Source organism: Vitis riparia, chromosome 16, assembly GCF_004353265.1.
Source record: "Vitis riparia cultivar Riparia Gloire de Montpellier isolate 1030 chromosome 16, EGFV_Vit.rip_1.0, whole genome shotgun sequence".
NCBI classification, from domain to species: domain Eukaryota; kingdom Viridiplantae; phylum Streptophyta; class Magnoliopsida; order Vitales; family Vitaceae; genus Vitis; species Vitis riparia.
Genome location: NC_048446.1, coordinates 9,713,629 through 9,737,752, shown reverse-complemented (window position 1 = coordinate 9,737,752; position 24,124 = coordinate 9,713,629). Strand labels below are relative to the sequence as shown.

At 31.1% G+C, this 24,124-nt stretch overlaps 2 protein-coding genes across 4 annotated transcripts in view; both read left to right on the top strand.

Moving 5' to 3' along the window:
* The first annotated feature begins 13,102 nt into the window (after positions 1–13,102).
* LOC117933047 (60S ribosomal protein L15-1-like) lies at positions 13,103–16,802 on the top strand. Its single transcript, XM_034854399.1, has 4 exons — positions 13,103–13,179; positions 13,287–13,453; positions 15,586–15,783; positions 16,265–16,802. Exons 1-4 carry the CDS (start codon positions 13,176–13,178, stop codon positions 16,508–16,510), a joined length of 615 nt encoding a protein of 204 aa, XP_034710290.1. The 5' UTR covers positions 13,103–13,175; the 3' UTR covers positions 16,511–16,802.
* A 1,833-nt stretch (positions 16,803–18,635) lies between these two features.
* Positions 18,636–24,124, top strand: part of LOC117933729 (protein RFT1 homolog) — a 66,263-nt gene continuing 60,774 nt past the window's right edge. For 2 of the 3 annotated variants that reach the window (XM_034855247.1, XM_034855246.1), the window contains exons 1-3: positions 18,636–18,669; positions 21,125–21,197; positions 21,294–21,373. In XM_034855247.1, coding sequence (XP_034711138.1) covers positions 21,143–21,197; positions 21,294–21,373 — 135 coding nt within the window. In that variant the 5' untranslated portion in view covers positions 18,636–18,669; positions 21,125–21,142. Of the gene's footprint in view, positions 18,670–21,124; positions 21,198–21,293; positions 21,374–24,124 lie in introns of those variants that run through there. The other variant, XM_034855248.1, reaches the window with a different exon arrangement.

The following is a 24,124-nucleotide window of genomic DNA, read 5'->3' as shown; positions in this document are numbered from 1 at the left end:
ACCTATTACAGGATATTGAAAAAGGGGAAACTTCAATATTATATCTACTATATACCATATTTTAAAATAGTTTAGCCAATATGATTTTGGATATTATACTTATATTTAGTTTATAAAACATGTGGAATTGATATATAAAAGATGATAAATAATAGATTTTATCATTTATCTTATTTTATATTTGATTAAATCTAGAATAATGAGGTAATTTGTCTATCTCAATTCCAATAAAACATAGGATAATGGACTGTTTGGTCTTATTGCCGGATTTAGCCTCCGGCCTCTTGGGTCTATCTCTTTTCAAATTACGAACAAGAGAATTTTATATATTTGTCACCCGTGAGGATAAGTCCTTGAAGGTTTTGGGTTTGACACCCTATGGAAGGAGAGTTGTATCTCGCTTTAAGTTGTTCGTGACTAAAACAAATAATAATAAAATAAAATTACGGTTTCCTATGTTTTTTTTAAGGGATAAATTTATTCACTTCTTATAAGATTTTAGAAAAAAAAATATTTTTTATTTTTATATACCACTCACATGATTTATAATTATTTAAAACATTGGTGTTCTTGTGACCTTAAAACTCAAACCTTAAGACTTATGTAATATGATACAATTTTAAACTTTATTCTATATATAAAACAAAACATTTTCAATTTCAATATGTTACCATGCAAATATATCGAGGATAAAAATAAAATAAAATAAAAATAACAATAAACTATAAGTCAAAATACACAATATTAAAGTCCGTTTGATAGTGATTGAAAATTTTTTTTTTATCTTTTTAACATTTAAAAATTTATTAAAAATGATAAAAATATTTCATAAAATTATTATCAAATGAACTCTTAAAGTGCATTTGATAGTGATTTTAGAAATTGTTTTTACTCTTTCTAATATTTAAAAAATAAAAAATTTTAAATACTAAAAATACTTTTTAAAATCAGTACCAAACACACTTTTAATTTTACTTTTAATATTTCTAAAATTTCAAACTTTAAATATATTCCTCGAAAAATCTCTACGAACTTATTGAATTTTCTAGAAATGAATCTAAATTGGGGAAGTCCAAGTGACATGAATAAGATATGATATAAAAATAACAAATAATAATAATAATAATAATGTTAGAATAAAACTTTGGAAGTTGTGAATTAAAGCCAAATGTAGGGTACGAAAATGATTTATGGATTCAGGAAATGAAGATGCCCTGGAAAGCGTTCCGTTCATTCTAAGCCAAATGCTTTGCAGCTGTTTCATCCCAACCCAACCAGAAGCTTTGTCTTCTCTCCTCTCTGTCTCGCTATCTTCTTCTAAATATTGGGAGAAATTTTTGCCCTTTAATCATTCTTAATGTATGTGAACTTTTGTCTTTGTACACGTGGCAATTTTTTATTTTACTTGGAGCATTCTAATAAATATATTTGGCTATATTCCTTCACTTGACTTTTAGTTTCAAAACTTTAGGTAAATTACCAAAGTTTATACTTATAGATAATATTAAAAACATTACTAAATTCAAATCTTCTTTTCTACCCATATACATAGAGTGTACACATCGGAAAAGTTAAAAATCATTCATGGGAATGATGTGGACGACATTGAAATTTCAACTTCTAGTCAGCACTTGTAACATCATTACTAATTTACGTGTCCAGGGTCTGTTTCAATTTATAATTAAATAATAATTGATTGTTAGTTGTATTTGAGGTTTGAAACATCGATAAATACAGATATATCGTTATTTGAATTTTATAAATATATCAAAAATATTGATAGATATTTTAACAAAAATATAGATAAGACATAATTATTTAAAATTCAATGGGAATTAAAAGATTTAACTCTTCCAAAACCAATTAAACCTTTAACAACTCCTTCAAAAACTATACAACATACAGATGGTACTATTCAAGTAGAATTTAGTCCAGCCTCTAGATATTCATTTAGTCAAGATTTTATATCTGCAAGACCTTCTACTTCAAATCCTATTCTAAATGGTGTTGATTTTACTCCAAAAATTCCTATTCCTGTATATCAGCAACAAGAATCTCCTCCTGCATCACCCACTCATTTGGATATGTATCCTAATAAAGTCAATATTATTCAGAAGAAAAATTATAAAAAGATTTTACTCCTAATATAGAATGAATAAAATCATATTATTTTGCCTCTTATAATAATACTAAAAGAGCTTATTTTCAATCATTTTCCCCTCAAACTAGAAATGCATTAAGAAAACAATATGAAAAATATATGAATCAAAAGAAAATTACTATTCCTTTTTTCTATTGGTTTTTCAAACTTAAAAAACAACGAAAACAAATTATAACTTTAAGAGATAAAGAAGGACATCAATTAGTAATAAAACACTCAGAACATGTTCAAAAAAGAATTTTAACAATAACTTCTGAATTAGGTTTACAATCACCCTTAAATAATCATCAATTTAATTTTGATAATAATTCAATCTCTGCATCACCCTTCAAAATTCCAAGAACCAAAGATGAACAAAGTCTCATAATTTACAAGGATATTAGACAAGTTCAACAACAATTAAATTATACAAATCATTTTCTTCAACATCTAAGTCAACAAACAACAAAAATTTCTAAATTTTTGTTTTCTTCTGCCTCGGGAGGGAAGATAGGAGAAACAGAAACATTAACATCAAAATCCTCAAAAATTTCCTCAACTTTATCATCATCGTCATCATCTAAATATTTAGAACAACCTTTTATTATTCCTATAAATGCTGCAAAATCAAATATTCAATTATCCACACCAACAGAAACAATGCTAAAAGAAATACAAATTAGATTAGATAAACTCAATATTAACGGTATTAAGAATCAAATCCAAACTATAACAAAAGGAAAATCATAAATAAATAAATTAGAAGAACAATTTAAAATGTCTCCTGATTCAATAGAAAAACCTCTTGCAACAGTCAATGCAATTTCTAATAATTTTGTAAGTAGAAAAAATTATTATTCAAAACCCTCTTTTCCTGACGTTTAATTAGAAGATAGAAATTATCAATTAGCTGCTAGTTATAATGGTAGTAGTTTTTATGAATAGAATATAGATGGAATGAGTGAGCATCAAATAATTAATTTACTTCATGAAATGATGATGGATGCTAATGCTTATAGAATCAAGACTAGTAATTCTGACTTTCATGCTGCCGGTGCCTTAGTAATAGGATTCACTGGTTTACTTAAAGGATAGTGGGATCATTATTTGAGTCAAAATGATAGAGAATACATATTAAATGCAAAAAAGACAATAGTTAAAGAAGAAGGAACATCAGTCCAATCCTATGAAGAAGATGTTGTCAATACATTAATATTTGCAATAACAAAACATTTTATAGGAGATCCAGTTTATTTTCAAGAAAGAACTTCTGAAATCCTTAATAATCTTAGATGCCCAACACTTCAAGATTTCAGGTGGTATAAAGATATGTTTTTGGTCAAAGTTATGACAAGACATGATTGTGGAAGTCATTATTGGAAAGAAAAATTTATATCGGGCTTACCCACTTTATTTGCAGAAAAAGTTAGACAAAGAATAAGAAATATTCATAATGGTAGAATTCCTTGTGAGTCATTAACATATGGAGAATTAATTACTTTTGTCAATAATGAAGGATTAGCCCTTTGTACAGATCTTAAATTAAAGAGTCAAATGAAAAAAGAAAAACAAGATAGTAAAAAAGAATTAGGAAAATTTTGTTCATATTATGGTTATGATACAATAGTTGCTCCTTCAAAAAGAAAAAATAAAATAAAAGGTAAAAAACCATACATAGAGTCAAAATTTCAAAAGAAGTTTGTAAAATCTACTCCTAATAAATCAAAATCTTCAAATAAACCAACTTTAAAAAAGAAAACTCCAACATGTTATAAATGTGGAAAAGTAGGACATTACTTAAGAGATTGTCAATCAGAAAACAAGATCAATTCATTAGAAATAAGTGATAAACTTAAAAATCTAATGATAGGATTAATGATTGATAAAGAAAATGAAGAATCAAGTGAAAATTATGACTCAAAAGAAGACAATCAAATACTAATAACACAAGAAATATCAAGTGAAGAGTCAAGTCTAGAAGAAGAATTAGATAATCAAAACGATTGTGATGGTATTTGTGCATGCTCATATAAATCAATAAATGTGATTTCAAAATATTCAACAACTTCTTTTAACATCATTATTCGAAATTATGTGCCTCTCATAAACTCAATATATTTTCAATTTTGGTATGATAAAGACAAAACCATTAGATATTTGTTTTATTCTTCAATAGAGATACTAAAATTTTAATTTTGTCTACAGATGGAGCAAGAAAGGATTACATTTGGGAAATTTACTCTTCCAGTAATTCCTAAAAGTAATCTGTCATTCCGGGTTCATAAAGATATAGAAGGATTAGACAGATCACAAAAATGCATTTTAGACAATCTCTGTAATGCAAAAAGTGATATTCAAAAGTTGGAAGCTTTAAATGCCTTATCTTTCCATTTTAAACAGTTAAATGATAAATTAGAAAGTTTTTCTAACCCTTCAAGTTCTAATATACATTGCATCCCAATGGATACAGATCTTGAAAATTTCATTTGCAGGGAAAAAGGAGAAGAATTCAAAGATACATTTTCAAAAGCTTTTCAAAATGAATTTCAAAAAGAACTTTCAAAACAAAATGAAGATTCAAAACTTTCTAAGGGAAAGCCAAGAATTTCAAATTTCTAGATTTTCATTTTTCAAGCTAAAGAATTTGGATCTTCTTGAAAGCATTAGACAGATGATCTGTGAAAAGGCTAAAGCTACAGGGGAAGCAAAGCAAGAGCATATTATGCAATTTCTTATTGACTGTAGCACTTTTGGAATTACTATTCAAGGGATGAGCTTCACTTGGATTTCTTATTATGACAACACCTATAATAATTGTCCAAAGACCGATCCCTTGTGTAAGGAAATTCCATTAGAAAGGCATGACTGTAAGTGTGCTCTTATTTACAGTATTTGCAAAGCCAACATTGACCTAGACAGTTACAAACCAATAATCATTAAATTCAACAATGAGTCAATAGAGCTAACTCCTTCTCTTCTCATGGATTATAGAGTTCTTTATCAACTAATTTTCTCTCATCCTGATCAAACCGATGGATTTGGAAGAAAATTAGCAGTCTGTGTTTTAAATGCCTTCATTAGGGATTTTAAATCAGTTGAACTCATCATACAACAGTTCATGCACGCAATAATTAATTCATTTCTTCAATCTATCTTCCAGAAGTCCCTCTTCTTTTCCAGACTCAATTTACTTATCTTGTTGATAAGTACAAAAAGGAATATGTTCTTGAAGAAGAAGCTAGACAAACTTTTGAAAAATATCTCTTAGAAATGCTCAATTAAGAGATATCAAGAATCTTTTGTACATTTGTAATTATCCGGTAAAAAAAAAAAAGACAATTATGTAAAGTCTGAAAGTATATAAAAATAAATAAATAAATAAATAAATAAATAAAAGAAAAAAGAAAAAGGTGAATAGTGTTTTTTGTCTTTCACTATGACTCAAAAGCAAAATAGTGACTCAAATGCAAAAAGAAAAGAAAGAAAGGAGACAAGAAGAATTTACCTTCTGCACAAACCTCATGCTTCATACACGTGGAAAAGGATTCAAAACTTTTCAAAATTGCAAGACTCAAAGTTCTCTTGAAGTCCGAAGCCTCGCCTATAAATAGAGCCTCAATGATCTTCATCAGGTAGAGTTTGGAAAGAGTTGGGAAGAGAGCTTCAAGAGCAAAAAAAAATTGAGAGAGTGCAAAAATTTTTAGAGTTCAAAAAATTTTCTCTTGTAATTTTCTTCTTTCAGTTTGAGTCATCTCTCTGCTGTCAACAACCTGTAATCATCAACTTTCTGTATTAGGTATATTTTCAATAAACAAAATTTTCAGATTCAAATATTTGCGTTATTATGTTTAAATTTCTGCAATTAATTAGACAGTATTAGACATTAAATATTTTGTTTTTATGTTTAGAGATAATTAGACAAATTAATTATTGCTTGCATGAATTAATTATTGCGTGCATGAAATATTTAGTGAACTCTAAAAATATTGCATAAAATATTAGAGAAATTAAAAAAAATATAAAATAAATAAATAAATAAATAAATATATATATATATATATATATATATATATATATATTAAAGTTATTTTTTAAGTATAATTATATAGGTATGGTTAAAGAGAAAAATATTGTAGGTAAGGATATGTCGATATTAATAATTTATTTATATAATTAAATTCATTTTAATTTATAAAATATTTGAACTTAATTTTTTTTTTATATTTTAGTATTTTTTATTGAATTTATATTTTTAATATTTTAAAATAAAATAAAATAAAGAGGATAAATATAAAAATTTTAAAAGTGTAGTGATAGTAATTTTTTAAAATAAGATTAATGAGATAATAATAATAAATTTAATATTAAAACTATAATTTATTTAATTTAAATGCATTCAATAATGTAAAATAAATTATGATGTATATATGAATTTTTAATATTTATATTTTTTATATTTAATTATCATATAAATGATATTAAAAAAATATTTATGAAGAAAATTATAATGGTAGTTTTTATACATTAATTAATTAATTAAATTTTAAAATAATTTAATTAGAATTTATTTGTTTATTTTTTAATAATGAACTTTAACATATATATATATATATATATATATATATATTAATAAAAGTGAAGATGGTTCCGTGGTAAGTGAGCTTGAACCTAAGCCTTTTGCTTGGGTTTGAATCCCTGCAGTAGCCGGGTAAGAATTGAAAAAACAGAAATTTTCAACAAAATCCAAAAAAATGTTGGAAGTTGCTTGTCCAATTTCAAACCTTGGTTGTATTCCACATTTGAAATCCCTTTCTAAAAAGTTATTAGAAATAAGTCATTTTTCTAAAATCAATAAACTTTAAAGCTATGTTTGGTTTTTAAATAAATAAAAAATTGAGGGAAAATGTGAGAAAAAAAAATTAGAAAGGAAAGATAGAAGGAAAGTAAAAGTGAAACAAAATAATTTTAAAAATATTAAATAATAAATTATTTTCATATGATTCTTTATACTCATTTGACTTATTTTTTTCCATTATATAAATATTAAATAATTTCAAAATGTATAAATTTGTAACTAAATTTAATTATATTTTATTTTATTTTTATTTTTTTCACAGTGAAATTAAATATAAGAAAGCCATTTTTTTAACATTTTTTTTTCTTTTCTAAGTATTTTTTGAGAACCAAACATAATGAAGTTGACTAGTTTATGCCACCATAAACTAGGAGCTTAAGCAGGGATTATTAGAACCCATAAGAAAATACTGACTCCATCAGAATCTAATTTTGAAGTTGACCACTCCACTAAAGAGAGTTAACTACATCCCAATATCCTATGAAATTACAACGAAAGAAAGTTCAGGTTCATGATCTACTATTCATTGCATGTAGACTCCCCATGAATTGATATCTGTAATCTAATAGGATAATGTTATTAACCCATCAAGATTACCTTTTTAATACTTGAGTTACAAATCCCTTTATTATGTTATCAACTAACATACTCTAAGGTGGTGTTTGTTTTTTGGTTGAATAGAAAAAACCAAAATATTTGGCTTTTTCTATTCAGCTAAAAGTAACTTCTTGACATCATCCAACATAACTAAAATAAACTTGTTATCAATAGGTTAGTTTAGTTATGTTGGATGATGTCAACATGTTACTTTTAACTGAATAGAAAAAGCCAAATATTTTGATTTTTTCTATTCAGCCAAAAAACAAACACCACCTAACTCTAAGAAGTATATGTCAAATTTTACTAAAATAATTATTGCGACCACAGATTTCATGATCATATGTCCTTTGGATATCACTCAAGGAACATGTTGTCTCAATCCCATGAGATGTCATGGTGCCTTTATTGAGAATATTTATTGTCACCAACTTTCATGAACAATGACCCAATTCGTAAGGAATAAATGACCACTTTAAGGTTTTACCCATAGGCCAAAGCCTCATGTTGGTTTCAACACAAACTCAATATCCTCTCAATGTTGAAAGTCCATGCAACATAGCAGTTTGGTGAATCATGACAATCTAATAGCCTTACGTCGCGATTTACCATAGATCAAATCTAATGTGTAACCATACACAATAGTATACTCATCATGGAAACTTGATCTCAATGGCTAAGACAAGTCATCCCTTTAATTAGCAAGTAGTGCATTATAGTCTGTATTGAATTGTCCAAATCCATAAACCAATTGTGAATAACTTATCATTTTGTAAAAAAATCATGACTTATATCCTCTATGCAATTCCTAATGCACTCTAGTTATGTATAATGCAAGTAATGTGTGTTAAATGTTCAAATCAATGTCAATATATAAAAAGGATTAACAAGGGGATAATAAAGTTTAACTTTGTTACATCATGTCTTGCTTTCAAGAAATCAATCCTAACAAACTCCTACTAGCCCTAAATGTACATTGGGTTTCGTAGAAAGAATATACTCCATAGCCATATCACCTCTCTGAACTATCTCACAAAATATATATTGTGCCACAAGGAAATACCCTTTTGTCCTATAAGGAACATCTTAAGCCGAAAAGTTTCCTTTATTACTTTAGAAGTAGCAACAAATACCATTTAGAGCATACATGTCCTAAAGGTAGGCCTACGAGAGTTCTCATCAGACTGAAAGTCTAATTCCTAGTATCTAAGGAATACTAAATCAACACAAATATTCACAAGCATGTATTCCCTCGTTCTCCTAAGATACTTCAGTATATACTTGATGTATGCCCAAAGCTCAAATCTTGAATTGTACTAACATTTACTCACTATTCTTACAACAAAGCAAATGTTCGGTCTAACACATAACATTGCATGTACATAAGGCTACTCATTGTAGAGGCATAGGGTATTGCTTTAATGCGATTTCTCTCCTCAGATATCCAAGAACATTAATTTTGAGAAAGACAACTCCAAACTTAAGGGTAGCAAATCCTTCTTGGAGTTCTACATCATGCACTTGACCAAATGCTTTTTAGTGTAGGTTATATAGCATAATTTACCTATTCTTGCAATCTAAAGGACCTTAAACTCAATAATATATTGCACTCCTTCTAGATTTCATCTAAAATTGAGTAGACAACCAGATTTTGACTAATGACAATGTCCCTACATCATTCCCAATGAGTAGATTGTCATCTACCTACAAGATCTAAGAGTGTCACCATGCTTCCCTGTGTTTTCTTGTACACACAAAGCCTTTTGCTATGAAAATGTCTAGTTGCATTATATAGATGCTAACATTAAGAGTACCTTGATGGATTTGAATATGACTAATAGTGAAAAGGTTTCCCATAGTCAAAACAATGTTTTGAATTATGACTCTTAACAACAACCTGGCGACATAATTCTCAACTTATTCATCTACTCTTATGTTCCTCTTATATACCAACTTACACCTATGAGTTTTTTCCTTTGAAGTCCTTCTACATAAACCCACACTCTGTTAGAATACAAAGAGTCTAACTATACCTTCATAGCTCCTTTTCATAAGTGAGAACCAACACCATTCACTGCTTTATCATAATCTATAGGATAGAAACCTCTCATTATGATGAGGTACTGGTGTACTAGAAGTCATAGGAATGATATGTTTCTAAACCTCTGGATTCATAGTATCCTATGCAATATGAGACTATCTTCTATAGTTTTCCACTCTATATCACTCTTTGCCTTATTACTTATTTTATAGTCATTATTAGAAATCTAGTATTTATATCAGCAAACACCTTCTAATTATCTTTATTATAAAAAAAAAATAACCTATAAAACCTATTGGATATTCTATAAACTAATATATCTCTTAAAAAAAAAAAGAGGTAAGACACAATCTACAAGACATACCTTAAAAGAATATGGAAAGTGATGAGAAACCAATTATTAATCTTACTATGTACAATTCAATAGAGATTGTAGTGTACTACCTCTTAATTGAAGGGATAACTTGTCTTGGTCATCGAGACAAGTTTCCCATGGTGAATGCACTAGTGTGTACAAACACATTGTACATGACATATAGTGAATCGTGACATAAGGCTATTAGTTGTCATGATTCATCAAGTTACTATATTACATGAGCTCTCAACCTTGAAAGGATATTAAGTTTGTGCTGAAATCAATAGGAGTCTTTGACTTAGACTATAAAGTGGTCATATATTTCTTATGGATTGGGCCATTATTGATGGAGACTAGTGACAATAGGTATTCTCAATAAAGGCCTATGATATTTCAGAGGATTGTGAAAGACGTGTCCCCTTAAGCTAAATAAAGGACATGTGATCATGAAATTTGTTTTTATAGTAATTTTTTAAGTAGAATTTAACATATGCTCTTTATGAGCTAGATTTTGTCAATTAATCATATAATAGGAGAATATGTAACTTAAGGATTAAAAAGGTAATCTTAATGGGTTGATAACATTATCTTGTTAGATTATAGACACTAATTCATGAAAAGTCTACATGTAATGAATAGTAGGTCACGTACTCAAACTTTGTCTGATTGTAATTGCATATGATACTAGAATGTAGTTGACTCTTTTTAGTGAAGTGTTGAGTTAACATTATAATTAGATTATGAGATAGTCAATATTTTCTTATGGATCCTAGTAGTCCCCACTTAAGCTCTTAGTTCATTTTGTCATTTTATTTCGCTATATTAGCTCTAGAGAGCCTAAGGATAGATAACATACACCTTACGAGATCCAGAGCTAGGAAACGAAAGAATTTGGGGTTCCCAACGTTTTGTTCAATTTTGTTCCGAGACTCTACACCACTTATGTAGCAAGGGAAAGACCTTGAGATGAGATTGTGAGGCTCTGATGTCAAACTAAGTGGTGGAGTATGCTTTATTGTGACTTAATGGGATGACTAGGAGATAAGCTCTTTAGTATTGTGATCTAGGATACTAAAACTTTGAAGACCATGTAGATGTGGGGGCTCACAAGTAGTACGCTTATGTCTAGGTAATTGATTGACCATAAATATGTCTAGACTTATGATTGCATGTGTTATATCTCATATGTTTTTAAATGCTATTATGATTATTTTTTGGTATTTTTTATTTACCAAATTTATTATAGATATGTTTTAGAATTGTTCTTTAATGTGGATTGTTCATCCAAACGCTTATGTATCGTGACTATTCGTTGGACCTTTTATTCATTCCATTCAATATTTTTTTTTTAGATGAGGAGTTCATAGGTCTAGTTGAGGTTGAGCTAGGACTAGGGTCAATCCTCGAGAGTGAACCCTAGGACCCATAGCCTTTCAATTTTGTTTATTATCCTTAGTTTGTGGGTTTTAATACCTCTTTCCATTTTTAGACATTTTGTTACTTTTAAGTTTTATTTAGCCCTAAGGCCTAAAGTACTATTACTTCTTTTATACTTTCGTTTTTTTTTTCGAGTGGAATTTAGCTTTACTTTATCAACATATTTATCTTTTCTTATCTTTATGTTAGATTGCTTTGTTCTATTATTTGAGTTAGTTGTTTCATTGTTGATTTCGATTTGTAATGGGATTATTGTCTCATAGTGGGGCTCTTTAGGCTAGTTCACTAACACCATATACTAAGTCTAAAGAATCTTGTTCATTGAATCACAAAGCAAAGAACAACAACTTCTAGATTTCAAAAATCATTTTTAACTATCAAATTGTAGCACTTTGGAGGATCATTGATTACTTTAAAAAGATTTCACTCTTCATCTTAAGTCCATTAAAGATGATGATTCAATGAAAAAAATAAATCTTTATCTAAATGAAAATATTAAAGATAATTCTCTTATTTGTTATTATATTGAATACATCTATATATGTAGTATACACAAATCAAATTTTTTTTTTTGCATCAAATTGTTATATATGCTTGGAATCATCTCCTACTCACAAGGGTTATGTTATAATACCGACCAATTTAACACACAAAATCTCTATAGGGAGATATTAATTGTCTATAGTGAAGGTCCAACATACCAAAGATATTTTGTATGCCTTACGATTTTACTAAATATCATTTAAATCCAAATAAAATTGCATAAAACATCATATAACATATGTAGATAATTATTCTTAGTAACAATCGATTTTTAAGATAGGATGACAATGGGCGAGTTTTTTCAGGTATTGCTCTCTCCTAATGGGATGAGTTTAAATTTAAATAAACGAGTTTGGAATGAGTTTGAATTTTTTTTTTTTTTAAATTCGGGATGGGTTCGAGTATTGTTTTGTCCTCGCCCGCCCCCCAGCCCACCCCAGCCCACCCCACCCCCACCCCAATTATATATAAAATTTAATTTCAAAATTTAATTTAATTTAATTTTTATTTTCCTATATATAATAAAAACAACAATAATAATTATACTTTTAAAATAAGTTATAAAAAATTATAGATTAATTTAATTAAGAAAATTTTAAAATAATCTTTTGAAAAAAAAAAAAAAAATTCAAAGAAAGAGTTAAACTGGACTAGGCGATGCGGGTATATGAATTTCTCATACTTACCCCGCTTTGTTTAATTTTTTTAATCGGAAAAAAATGAGAAATATTTTAAATAAACAAGGCGGGGTTGGGCTAAAGCCGACCAGTCCCAAATCCGCCCCTTTGTCATCCCAATATAAGATTACGAAAATACTTTATAGTCTTAGAGCTCGCTTAGCAGTGATTTTAGGAAGTTTTTTTTAATATTTTTAACGCTTAAAATTTTTTATCATTTAAGTATTAAAAAGACTATAAACGTTTTCTACCGGCACTACCAAACACACTCATAATGTGTTGTTCAAAATACCATCAAGATGTCAGGCCTGAATTGTTGGATTTGGATTTGGGCCTTGGTTGGCCTACTCGATAGCAAACCCTTATCTAATGGGCCTAAACCTCACACCAAGGCCAATTCTGTAATAGGGTAATTTGAATAGGGGCAATTTCGTTCCTACTGAAAAATTTTACTACCCCTCTTCTAAAACCCTAGTAACCGAACTTTTCCCTCTGGCATTCCTCTTGCTGCAGCTCTTCAGCCGAACACAATGGGTAAGCACCAAGCTTTCCTTCACTCTCTTTTTCTCTACTTCCAAGCGGATATTAGGGTTTTCCGATTTGTGGCTTCCTGTTATTGGCATTGTTCGTGGTGGCATTAGGGGCTTACAAGTACGTGTCGGAGCTATGGAGGAAGAAGCAATCCGATGTGATGAGGTTCTTGCAGAGGGTGAGGTGCTGGGAGTATCGCCAGCACCCTTCAATTGTGCGCGCCACGCGCCCCACTCGACCCGATAAGGCTCGCCGCTTGGGCTACAAGGCCAAGCAGGTTATCATTGTTTTTCTTACATTTGATTGCGATTTTTTATTTTATTTTTTATATTTGAATTTGGGCGATTGTGTTCGGTTGTGATGATGTTCGTTTGTGTTCTCTGTTTATGGCGCTTGAAATTGAATTGCTCATTTTGTATTGTTGCAATTTTCTATGCAAACATGATCGAAAATGGGTTAATTTCAGAAAAATGGTGGCATTTTCAGATTATATAGATTTACTGCACACTGAAAACAATAATGCACTTGCTCGCTTGTGAATGTAAAATCTTTGTTTCATGGGTTATGATTTACTGGTGGATTGTCGTTATTAGTGGCGGTTCTGCCGGAGTCAAGACCTATATACATTTGGGCTCATCTGAATGCATTTTCTATAGTTTTTCTATTGTTAATTCATTAAACTTTGCAAACAGAAATGATGGAGGAAGCATTTTTGGTGCAGTGAACTTCTTGAAAAAGAAGCTGAAAGAGGAGTCAAAATAACAGAAATCATGAAATAAATTTTTAGGAACAAGAAAATTAACCCTTTAAAATATAACCAAATGGGCTTTACGGTGTTGCATGAGGATGATTGATAATTTTATTCAAAGTGATTCATGGATGTTTTAAGTTCTATAAGCAAATTTACCATTCTAAAAACTGCTTCATATTTCCAACGTGTCATATGGATTGGAAATTTTTGGAAACCATTGAGAATGTTGTGTATGTTGGGTGGGATTTGTTTGGGGTGGTTCAGTGGGTGTTAGTCTTGTGTTTTGATCTGCACTGCTCTTTAACATAATTGTCAATAATATGTACTGATAATATAATAGATTTTAAGCTTTAAGTAAATGAGTGTATACCCTTTTCATGTGGCATGAAGTGCAAATAAGGGGATTGGCTCAAATTTCTCTTGTTTTAGCAGACAGCCTGTTTTCATTGCTGAAATAATGAAGGCAAATAAAGATAAATAAAAAATTTTGACTCTTAAAGGCATGTTTTGGTATTTGTCTGGTAACTTGTAGGTGTAAAAGTTGAAAAGTACTCAAGAGTATGGGGCTTTCTGTTGTCAATTTTTGTCAAACAAGGTTGGAAAGTAGAAATGCTCAGACTTATTGGTGATGCTATGGAGAACAGTTTTTGGAAATGAACAACCAAATTTTTTTTACTTGTCTTATTATTTCTTTCCTGTTTTATGAAGTGAAAGATAATTTTTCAAAATGCAATTAAAATGGCCTAATTTTTTATTACTTAGGACCTCGAAAAAAAGAAAAAAGTTTGCATTGCACTAGGGTTAATAAAAAATGGAAGTTATATCTGCAGTTTAGGCATGAGCTTTTATTTAATCATCATAAAATAAGTGATAGAGGACTTCAGTGAAATTTATAGGGAAATGGATGCATGTTCCATGGGACTGGGTTGATAGACTTTTATTGACTTGCAATGGCAGATGGTTTGAACATGATATTGGTAGTAATAGAAGTTGGCTTGCAATAGTAGTTTGTTTGGACATGATATTTATGCTGGTGGTACTGTAGTAGTTATGCCGTAGTAACTGGTAAGTAGGAGTAGTGGTTGCAGGCTTGCAGCAGCAGTAGTCATAGTAGTGATAAAGGTAATAGTGGCCGAAATGATAATCAAAGTAGAAGTTGTCATAGTTCTGTTCCCTTTAAGTACTAATCTGTTGCATGAGTAAGCAAATAATATGCGGTATTGATTGTTATTAACTGATGATGATCATGACTATCAAATTTATAGTTTTTATCTGAATTTCAGTCATTCAAAAATAGAAATATGATGATATGTATATTTGATAGGTAAAGAAGTAATTCATTAAAAAGCAAGAGCATAACAAAATACACCAAAAGTATACAAAGAGTGCCTAAGACCACAATATTAATTCCAATATCATGTCTTATTTATAACTTAAGAGTATTTATAGAATTTGACAAAGTTATCTGTATTCATTCTTGCTTATGTGAAATCTTATATTGTTTTGCCAAGTGAAGAAATTTAAAGTTCAATGCTGCAATTCCCATTGATACACTTGTTTGATTTTCTGTTTACATTTTCCCTGCTGGTGCTCTATATTTAGTCACTGCAGCGTTAATATTCATATTAATATTGTGTACATGTTAACAATCTTTTCAGGGTTATGTGATCTATCGTGTACGTGTAAGACGCGGTGGAAGGAAGAGGCCAGTCCCAAAGGGTATTGTGTATGGTAAGCCCACAAACCAAGGTGTCACTCAGCTGAAATTTCAACGCAGCAAGCGTTCAATTGCAGAGGAACGTGCTGGACGGAAGCTGGGTGGTCTCAAGGTTCTCAACTCTTATTGGATCAATGAGGTCTGTATAAAATTTACTGCACTTATTTCCTACCTATGTATCTCAGTCTTCCAGTTCTGCTATTTGGGCACTTGTTAGCATGCTAGTTTTGGTACATGATTATACCATTTAATTTCAGATGTGTATTTTTTTCTGAGAAAATGTCTGAGGTGCTTTTCATCGGTTTTTTTGAGGGGCCCTAACCAGTAAACATCTCCAATTCTCCCTGGTGTTTGCAGATTTGAGCCTTGCTCTGTATGAGACTTAATTCCAAGTCCTATGATTTCTCTTTTTGTTTCATAGTAATTATTTTGAAGATCATAAATTTTTTTATGCCTGTGATCTCCATTTTTCTTCTGACTGTGTCTGAATTTCTTCCTCAACTGTTTCCCAATATATCAACTTCATGCTAAATCTCTTACTTGAATTAAGCTTCCTAATCTTTTAATAAATTCACCTTTTGTTCCATTTTAAATGTCTCAAACCTTGATTTTGTTGTTAGGATTCCACTTACAAATACTATGAGGTAATCTTGGTTGATGCTGCTCACAATGCAATCCGGAACGACCCAAGAATCAACTGGATCTGCAAGCCTGTCCACAAGCACAGGGAGCTTCGGGGACTGACTTCTGCTGGAAAGAAATACAGGGGTCTACGAGGAAAGGGACATTTGCACCACAAGGCACGCCCTTCAAGAAGGGCAACCTGGAAGAGGAACAACACACTTTCTCTCCGACGCTATCGCTGATGCTGATGCTGATGCTGATTTGGTGGTGTGCTTTTTTATTATATCACCCTTGTTTTTGGGTTTTCTGTATTAGCAACATTTTAAGTCCACATTTTGAGACAAAAAGTTGGGCCTTAGAGTGAGGGTTTGAAGTTGTTTTTCGGCATCTTAAACTAGTTGGTTTGTGCCATGAGAAGGTTACCCATATTTATGTTTATTGGTTCTCTCCCAAAATTTTCTTGAGGATTCTTGGTCAAATCCGAAAACATGGACAAATGAATGCAACGACGAATTAACTGCATCTCTCCTTACACACCCTCTATTTATCTCTCCTTATACATTAGGCTATTTTGTTACCATGTCATTTATATGATTATTATTATTTATTATGAAAGCAAGAAAATTAATATCTTTTTGTACTATTTAATAAATATATATATATAATCGTTTATTATCAATTTTGTGCAATTTTATAAAATTCATATAATCAAGTTAATTTTAATCTTTATTTTCCAATAACTATGAGTGATATATGATATTCAAATATGTTTGTTATTTAGATAGAAAAGGCTAAATTAATTAAAGAAAACACATGAGGGGTTGAATTGGAAATTAAAACTTTTTAAAAAAATAATTCAAATTAAGCAATTGGATGCACAAATTTTGTGGAGCCCTACAAAATTAGCAAAAGTATAATTAAAGAAAAAGAAATATGTAAACAAAACTTTGTATTAAAAATAATAATTACGGGATACAAGACTCATATAATAAACATTGCAAAAAAATATTTTCCTTCTAATTTATTTGCTTTGATCATGCTTTGAAAGATAACGATGAAAATGTTTTCTTGATTTTTGAAGATCAATTAAGGGTTTCGTATAGTTTGTTCTCAAATGAATTTGTTGAAAGACGAAGAACGCGTAATTTAGTAGTTAGGACTTAGAGACTTTTGTGAAGATTTTTTTTTCTCTTTATAAAACTTCTTTTCCCAAGTGAAGTTGTTTTGTCGATCATTTTCATTTAAAGTAGTTATCATTATATATAGGCAAAATTAGATAATTAAATTTGAAATTCCAGAGATTTAATTGCTTAACTTAAAGAACTTGGTTCCTTGATTTTAGTAATTTATTTCTTTCATTAAGAAAACTTACTAACAAGAGAATATTTATTTTTAATTCAATTTCGACTTCAATTGAAAGATTTGTTTATATTTTGTGAGACTAAATTTTATAACCTTTCAAATTTCGCCATGTATCCTCTTTTGAACCGGATGCATGTGTCCAATCTATATGACTATCATTTGCCAATATTAAATTTTGTTGAATTAAAGAGTCACAATTATGATATTTACAAATACTCTCACTTCCAAGATATATCATTTACATGTTTTGCCATGTATACAAGTTGGGTCTTGAAGTTAGTAGAAGCATAATATGCATACATTTTTATGAGATCTAGAGCCAAGAAACAAAATAATCCGAGGTTTCATTACAACACTATTGCAATGTTTATACCATACCATGTTAGTACTTCCCTTAGCCAATAATAAATAAGGATTTTGAGTTAGTAAACAGAGCGCTCGATCAACAAAAATTTTCCTATCTTTTTATTTTATTTTCTTAGTAATTTTTCATTTTTATGTTTTTTATAACCTTATGATTTCGTAATTATTTTTAAATTAAAAGGATAAAAATTGTGAAAAATTGAATTAATTCTTTTAAAATATAAACATAAAATTAAAGAAATTTTTGTAATGGGTAAAGAAAACATAAAAGGATTGAAATGAGAATATTTATTTTGTAAATAAAAATGATAAAATTTGATAAAATAACAAAGCAAATCATTTTGTGATATACTTGATTATTACTTTATAAAATTAATATATTTATAAATATAATCTATATAAATTACAAAGTTTACTATTTATCAAAACTTGACAAATCTAAACTGGCTTCAATCCGATTAAATTAATCCTGGTTGAAATCCTCAAGTGAGATGGAGTTGAACTTGAGAAATCAGTCCACTAACAGTTGAATAGTTTAAGCTTTGGGCCGGCCCATGCTCAGCCCATGATCATGTCATCCTGTTCACAGCCTTTTAAGGCTGCTTGCAGCACAGGAAGCCCGGAGGCCTCCCACTCTTCTCTGGACGCTGCGTTCTGATCGATCACCGAGTTCAAGGTACTGCTCAAATCTCTATTCCCTATTCAATCAATCGGATTGTAGGTTAGAAACATTTTTTTTGTGTTCTTTTTTTTTTTTTATTTTGGCCAGCAAAGAAGGTGAGAGAGATACATAGGAATCAAAATGTGTTGTTCTCTTATTTTTCCTTCTTTTCTCGGATTTCTCTCCGAGTGCTTTATAGAACTTGGGAATGCTATTGCAGTAAGTTTTGAATTCTAGGGTTTCTCTTTGAACAGCTGTGGGATTAGAACAAGTCTGGATTACTGCTTAGACTGAAATGTTTGTTGGATTGACTGTCGTTGCTATTTGGGGATTTTTTTTTTTTTTTGTATAAAAATGTATCTAGGTTAGATGCAGAGAAAAAATGAGAAAGGAATTAAAATTTTAATCTGTAAAATTTTCAGTGTAGGATTCGGAATACAGAAATATATCATTTTGATTAAAACTCACACGACTGTTTGCCTTAATTGACATGAGGTTTTGTCTCTTTATTTTTAAAGCAAAAGATGAGAGATACATGGGTATGAAAATGTTGTTTTCTTTTATTGCTCTATTTTCTTGGAAACCAAACAGAGGTCTAGCCCTCTTTGAATGCTTCTAACTGTCAATCTTATTGGCTGAAAACTTTGAATTCTAGGATTTCATTTTGGACAATAACATGAGCTAGAATTTGTACAGAATTAAATATTTGGGAACGTTATCTTGTACAGTTATACATAAACATAGATATGGCTTGAATTGATATTTACTAATTTTACCATGGAAACATGAATGTTACCCGCTATGCAGCTAATGAATCCTAATGTAAATGGAAGCAAAAAAAGGAAGAGCAACAAAAAATGTAAAAACTCTTCTCCTAAAGAAGAGAAGAACTTTAAAGTGCAAAATAAGTAAAAGGAATTTGATTTTATCTGTTATAACCAATAAATAAGAAAAATATGAATTTGTTATTAAGATTGTTATTATCAAATAATAAACATATGAGACATGAGGGAAAATAGGTGATATGATAGGAGTATTTTAGAAAGAAAAAAGTCTACAAACTCTTCGTTTGTATATATTTTAGATGTAGATCATATATATACATACATAAATTTTTGGCTTTTATAACTCCTACATTAATATATATTTTTAAATTTTATTTAGTGATAGGTTTTTCTTAACTTCCTTATTTTTTTTGTATTTTATTTTGTAAAATGGTAATGATGGGATTTATCAGTAACTCTCATTGAGGCTCCTTATTATATCAAATGAAAATTTGTTGTCAAATATAAAAAATTTAGAATTGTATATAAGATGTGTTTTACTTGATATGATTTGGGATTATGACAAATATGTACATTAAACTTGTTTAATTCAAAGTAATAGAATGAAAAAACATTCACCTCAAAAAAAAAAAAAAAAAAAAAATCTAGATTGTATCTAGAAGAAAAGAACCAAGTAATAATAATTTTTTTATTTATTCAAAGATAATCATAATAAAAAAATTACTATTTGAAAAGAATTGAAATAACTTTTGTTATTGAATCTCCATATGTACTGCATTCAACATTGCTTAAAGGCTTGTATGCTAAAATTATGAATTCTTAGCCAAACAAATATTTTTTCTATTTTAATTTATTTTTATTTTTTTACGTTTACTTTTATTGCTTTCCTATTTTTATGTTATTGTCATATTTTTTGTTGATAAAATGATGAATTCTTGAGTCAATATCAATATTTATTACCGTTTTAGTTAATTTTTTTCCTTACTTTTATTTTATTTTTCTTATCTTTACTTTATTTCAGATTTTATTTTTGGCAAAAGGATGAATTTTGAGGAGAAACTAATATCTTCTACTATTTCATTTTTTTCCTATTTTGTTTTATTTTATTATTAGATTATGATTAATCTTAATTTTCTTTTTTATTTATATTGTTGATGGCAATTAATGGAGATTTTATTGAATTCTAATATCAAGAGATAAGGTAAATGAGGTGTTCTTGTAATAAGTTTTGAATTGTTAGAGTAATAGGTGTCAAATTAGGGAATTTCGCTTGAGGTGATTTGCTCCCTATTCTAATCTTCACTTAAATTACTAAAATAGGTAAACTAATAAAGTGTTTCATAATTCAAAATTTTAAAAATTTCAAAAAATATTTCAAATTTATTGCAAAAACCATTAATCTACTTTAGCTACTATTTATCCAAAATGATTAAGCCGCCTAATCCTCACAATGGCTTAGGCCAAGGGCTCGAGAAATGGGCCTAATTAAGCCAACCTGCCCAAACAATATTTATTTCTCTTTGAGCCCATCTCTTGTTGATTCTATGGACCTATTCAATTTGGTGTTTTGATTTATCCTACAAATCATCTATCTGCTCAATATGTTTGACTTCCAACTTGGTGTTGAAATTAGGTCTAAACTTTGTGTGTATATTGTTTGTACTAATCATCTTGATGTGTCAAAGGCAAAGGTTTAACAAAAAATGGTTCGAGATGCGGATCGTACAAATTTCTCTCGCACTTTCAAGTACTTAATGGGTTAGTTTTTATGATTTTATTTTCATTTTCTGGCCATCTAGATGGACCCTTTGCTTCAAAATAATGTGTTAATTTGTTGATTCTATTGATTTTCAGCGATGCAGTTCTCAGCTAGGGGAATCCCATTTGTAGTCAATACATGGATGGTGAGGCACATTACTGTAGAGGACTATGCGGTAACAACTTTACGATTCTATCATTTTATTTTTTGTTTATGCTATTTTTATTTTTATATTTTTTTTTTTGTAATTGTTTGAGCTCTGATTTTATGGGAATTCAATTTTTCCATATGGGAAAATTGTAGAAATCATTGTTGGTTGTCATCTTTGTTTAATGAAATCATTGGCAAAGGTTTTATATTTTTTTTTTGCAATTGTTTGAGTTTTGATTTTCTGGGAATTCAATTTTTTCCATATGGGAAAATTGTAGAAATTGTTGTTGGTTGTCATATTTGTTTAATGAAATCATTGGCAAAGGTGTTATTGTTACTGGATTTTTCCATTTTCCTAGAAGGTTTAATTTTTAATAAACAAATGTTTCAAATTGAAATTTGTACTGGGAACTTGAGTAATTTTTTGAACCAAATGTTCTAGATGTTGAGAATAATCGGTGAGCTTTTTCTGATATTCTGAATAGTTGGTAAAATCTCCTAATAGATAGGGAATTAACTCGCCTCTCTCTCTCTCTCTCTCTCTCTCTCTCTAATGAGAGGGGGCAACTGTTGGTTTGTGGTGAAATCGAAGTCCTTTGAAGTCTTAGTGAAGGAAGTTCGTGGGAAGTTAAGAGGAATCATTGTGGAGAGAAGCAGGGGTTTCTCATCTTGGATATGGTTTGGGTATAGGAGCCTAAGGAGGCTGCTGGAAGGTATTGAAGAATGATGGAAGTCTGGGAGGATAAGGGGAGAAAGTTCAGGTTGGATAGGCACGTCAATGGGGCGAGGGGTTCGTCTTGTGCTTAGTGCTCGATTTGAGGCAAAGAGATTTTGTTTAGTGTTTCCTGAAGGAAAGGGGTTGCTTGGGGGTTGGGCCACTTTAGCTGAGAAACTTAGATCCCTTGGGGTAGTTACTTTTGCTGAAGCAAAGAATGCACTTGTGCTTGCAGTTGGTAGGGTTGAAAGGAGCCTTGGTAGTATGGGGAAGAGTGAGAAGAGGGCTTTTGTGGATGTGGCCAGAGCGCCGATTGGAAGGATAGGTGATGCTTTATGGCTTCAACTTGGTGGCAGGAAGAAGTGGAGTGGGGAGGAACAGTTGGGTCGTTGTTTGGTTGGTAGGTGGGGAGATGACTCGATTTTGGAGTCGGAGTTGATCTCGATAAGGAGGTGTGGAGAGCGCTTGTGGAACCTCAAGAGAGGAGTGAGGTTCTAGAAGCTGGGAGGTGCTTTCTTTCTGTTGGAGTTTGAAGATGGGGAGGAGGTAGAGAGAGTGTTGAAGAGGGGGGTGCGACGTTTCAAGGATAAGTTGTTGCTTTTGGAGAAATGGAGTGCGGGGGTTGGTTGTCTGCATTTAGGAAATCATGCCAAAGAAGTTTGGGTGAGGATGGTGGGTCTCATGTTACATTTTTGGAATGGGAAGGTGTTTAGAAAAATTGGAGATTGTTGTGGGGGGCTTTATTAGGGTAGACGAGGATACAAGGAGGTTTTCTTAGTTGTAATGGGCAAGGATTTTGGTAAAGTCAGAGGGGAAAGAGCTTCCGAGGACGTTGCAACTGGTGGTGGATGCTTCACGTTTTGCTATCCAACTATGGTGGGAGGTGCTGCCGTGGGTGTTTGTAGTGTTGCCAATGAACAAAAGTCAAGGGAGCAAGGGGACGAAGGTTAGGGTTGATGATGCCGATGTTTCACGCATGGGGAGTAGTGTGGTGATGGAACGGGAGCCTTTGTATGTCGAAGGGGTTGGATCGGACTGCATAGTTAGAAAAGCCAAGGTCGCAGACAATGGTAACGGTGATGAGTCTGCAAAAGGGGTTGTGGTCTCTGACGGCATCGTAGGCTTTAGGGTGGAAAGGAAAGGAAAGGAAAGAGGATTGTAGGGGGAGAGTCTTTTTGTGATGGGGGGCTTACAGGTGGAAAGGGCCTTGAGCTTGTTAGGGTGGGTGATTGGCCAAAAGGGTGCTAGGTTTTTCAATTCAAGAGGGTTCTTTAAAGTCTTCAAAGAGTGGGCCAGCCCAGTTCCTATTAGATGAAGAGGGCTGCAGGCCAAACTCAATATGGGAGTTGGGCTAGCCTAGTTGCATTGTGGAATGGACTGTGGGCTCGGATTGGGTCAGTTTATGGGGGATTTTAAAAGAGGGTAGGGCTTCTAGGAGACGCCTCTTCGCTGAATTTTGGGGAGCTGAAGAAATCATGTTTGGTGGAGTGGGGCTTGCAGAGGCAAAAGAGGGTTGTCGAGCGCCTGATAGCGGTCCTTCAGCTGATGTGTGCCTTTTGGAGGAAGCTTCCAAGTACTCTTCCCTTGTGCTTACTTCTTGCTGGGTTTTGGGGGGATGAGTCTCTTCTTCTTCCTCTTCTCTTGTCTCTGGGTTAGAGGGGGCGTTGGTTGTGGTAGGGGAGGGTGATGGTGTGGCTGGTGATTTGGTGGCAAAGGAAGGGAGTTGACAGTAGATCTGTTGTGGGTGCTTTAGGTGGAAGAGGTGGGGAATGGACAGGGAGTTGGAGTTTCTCGCTCGACGAAGAAGGTGAGTGATGGGTTAGTGGAGGACAAGGAAGGGGTAGTGGAGTCGTGGAAGTACAACTGTTTAGCACAATTTTGCCATTGTTTGGGAATGCCAATTGAGAGTTTTGAGGGGGAAATTTTGATGCTTCATAAGAGAATGAATGAGAGAAGAGAATATTTTGAGAAGTTAATTGGGAAAAAGAGGAAAGGGTAGAAACCCTCAAGATCTGACCGGGAACTAAAGGAATTAGAGTGTTAGGTGAATTATTATCAGAC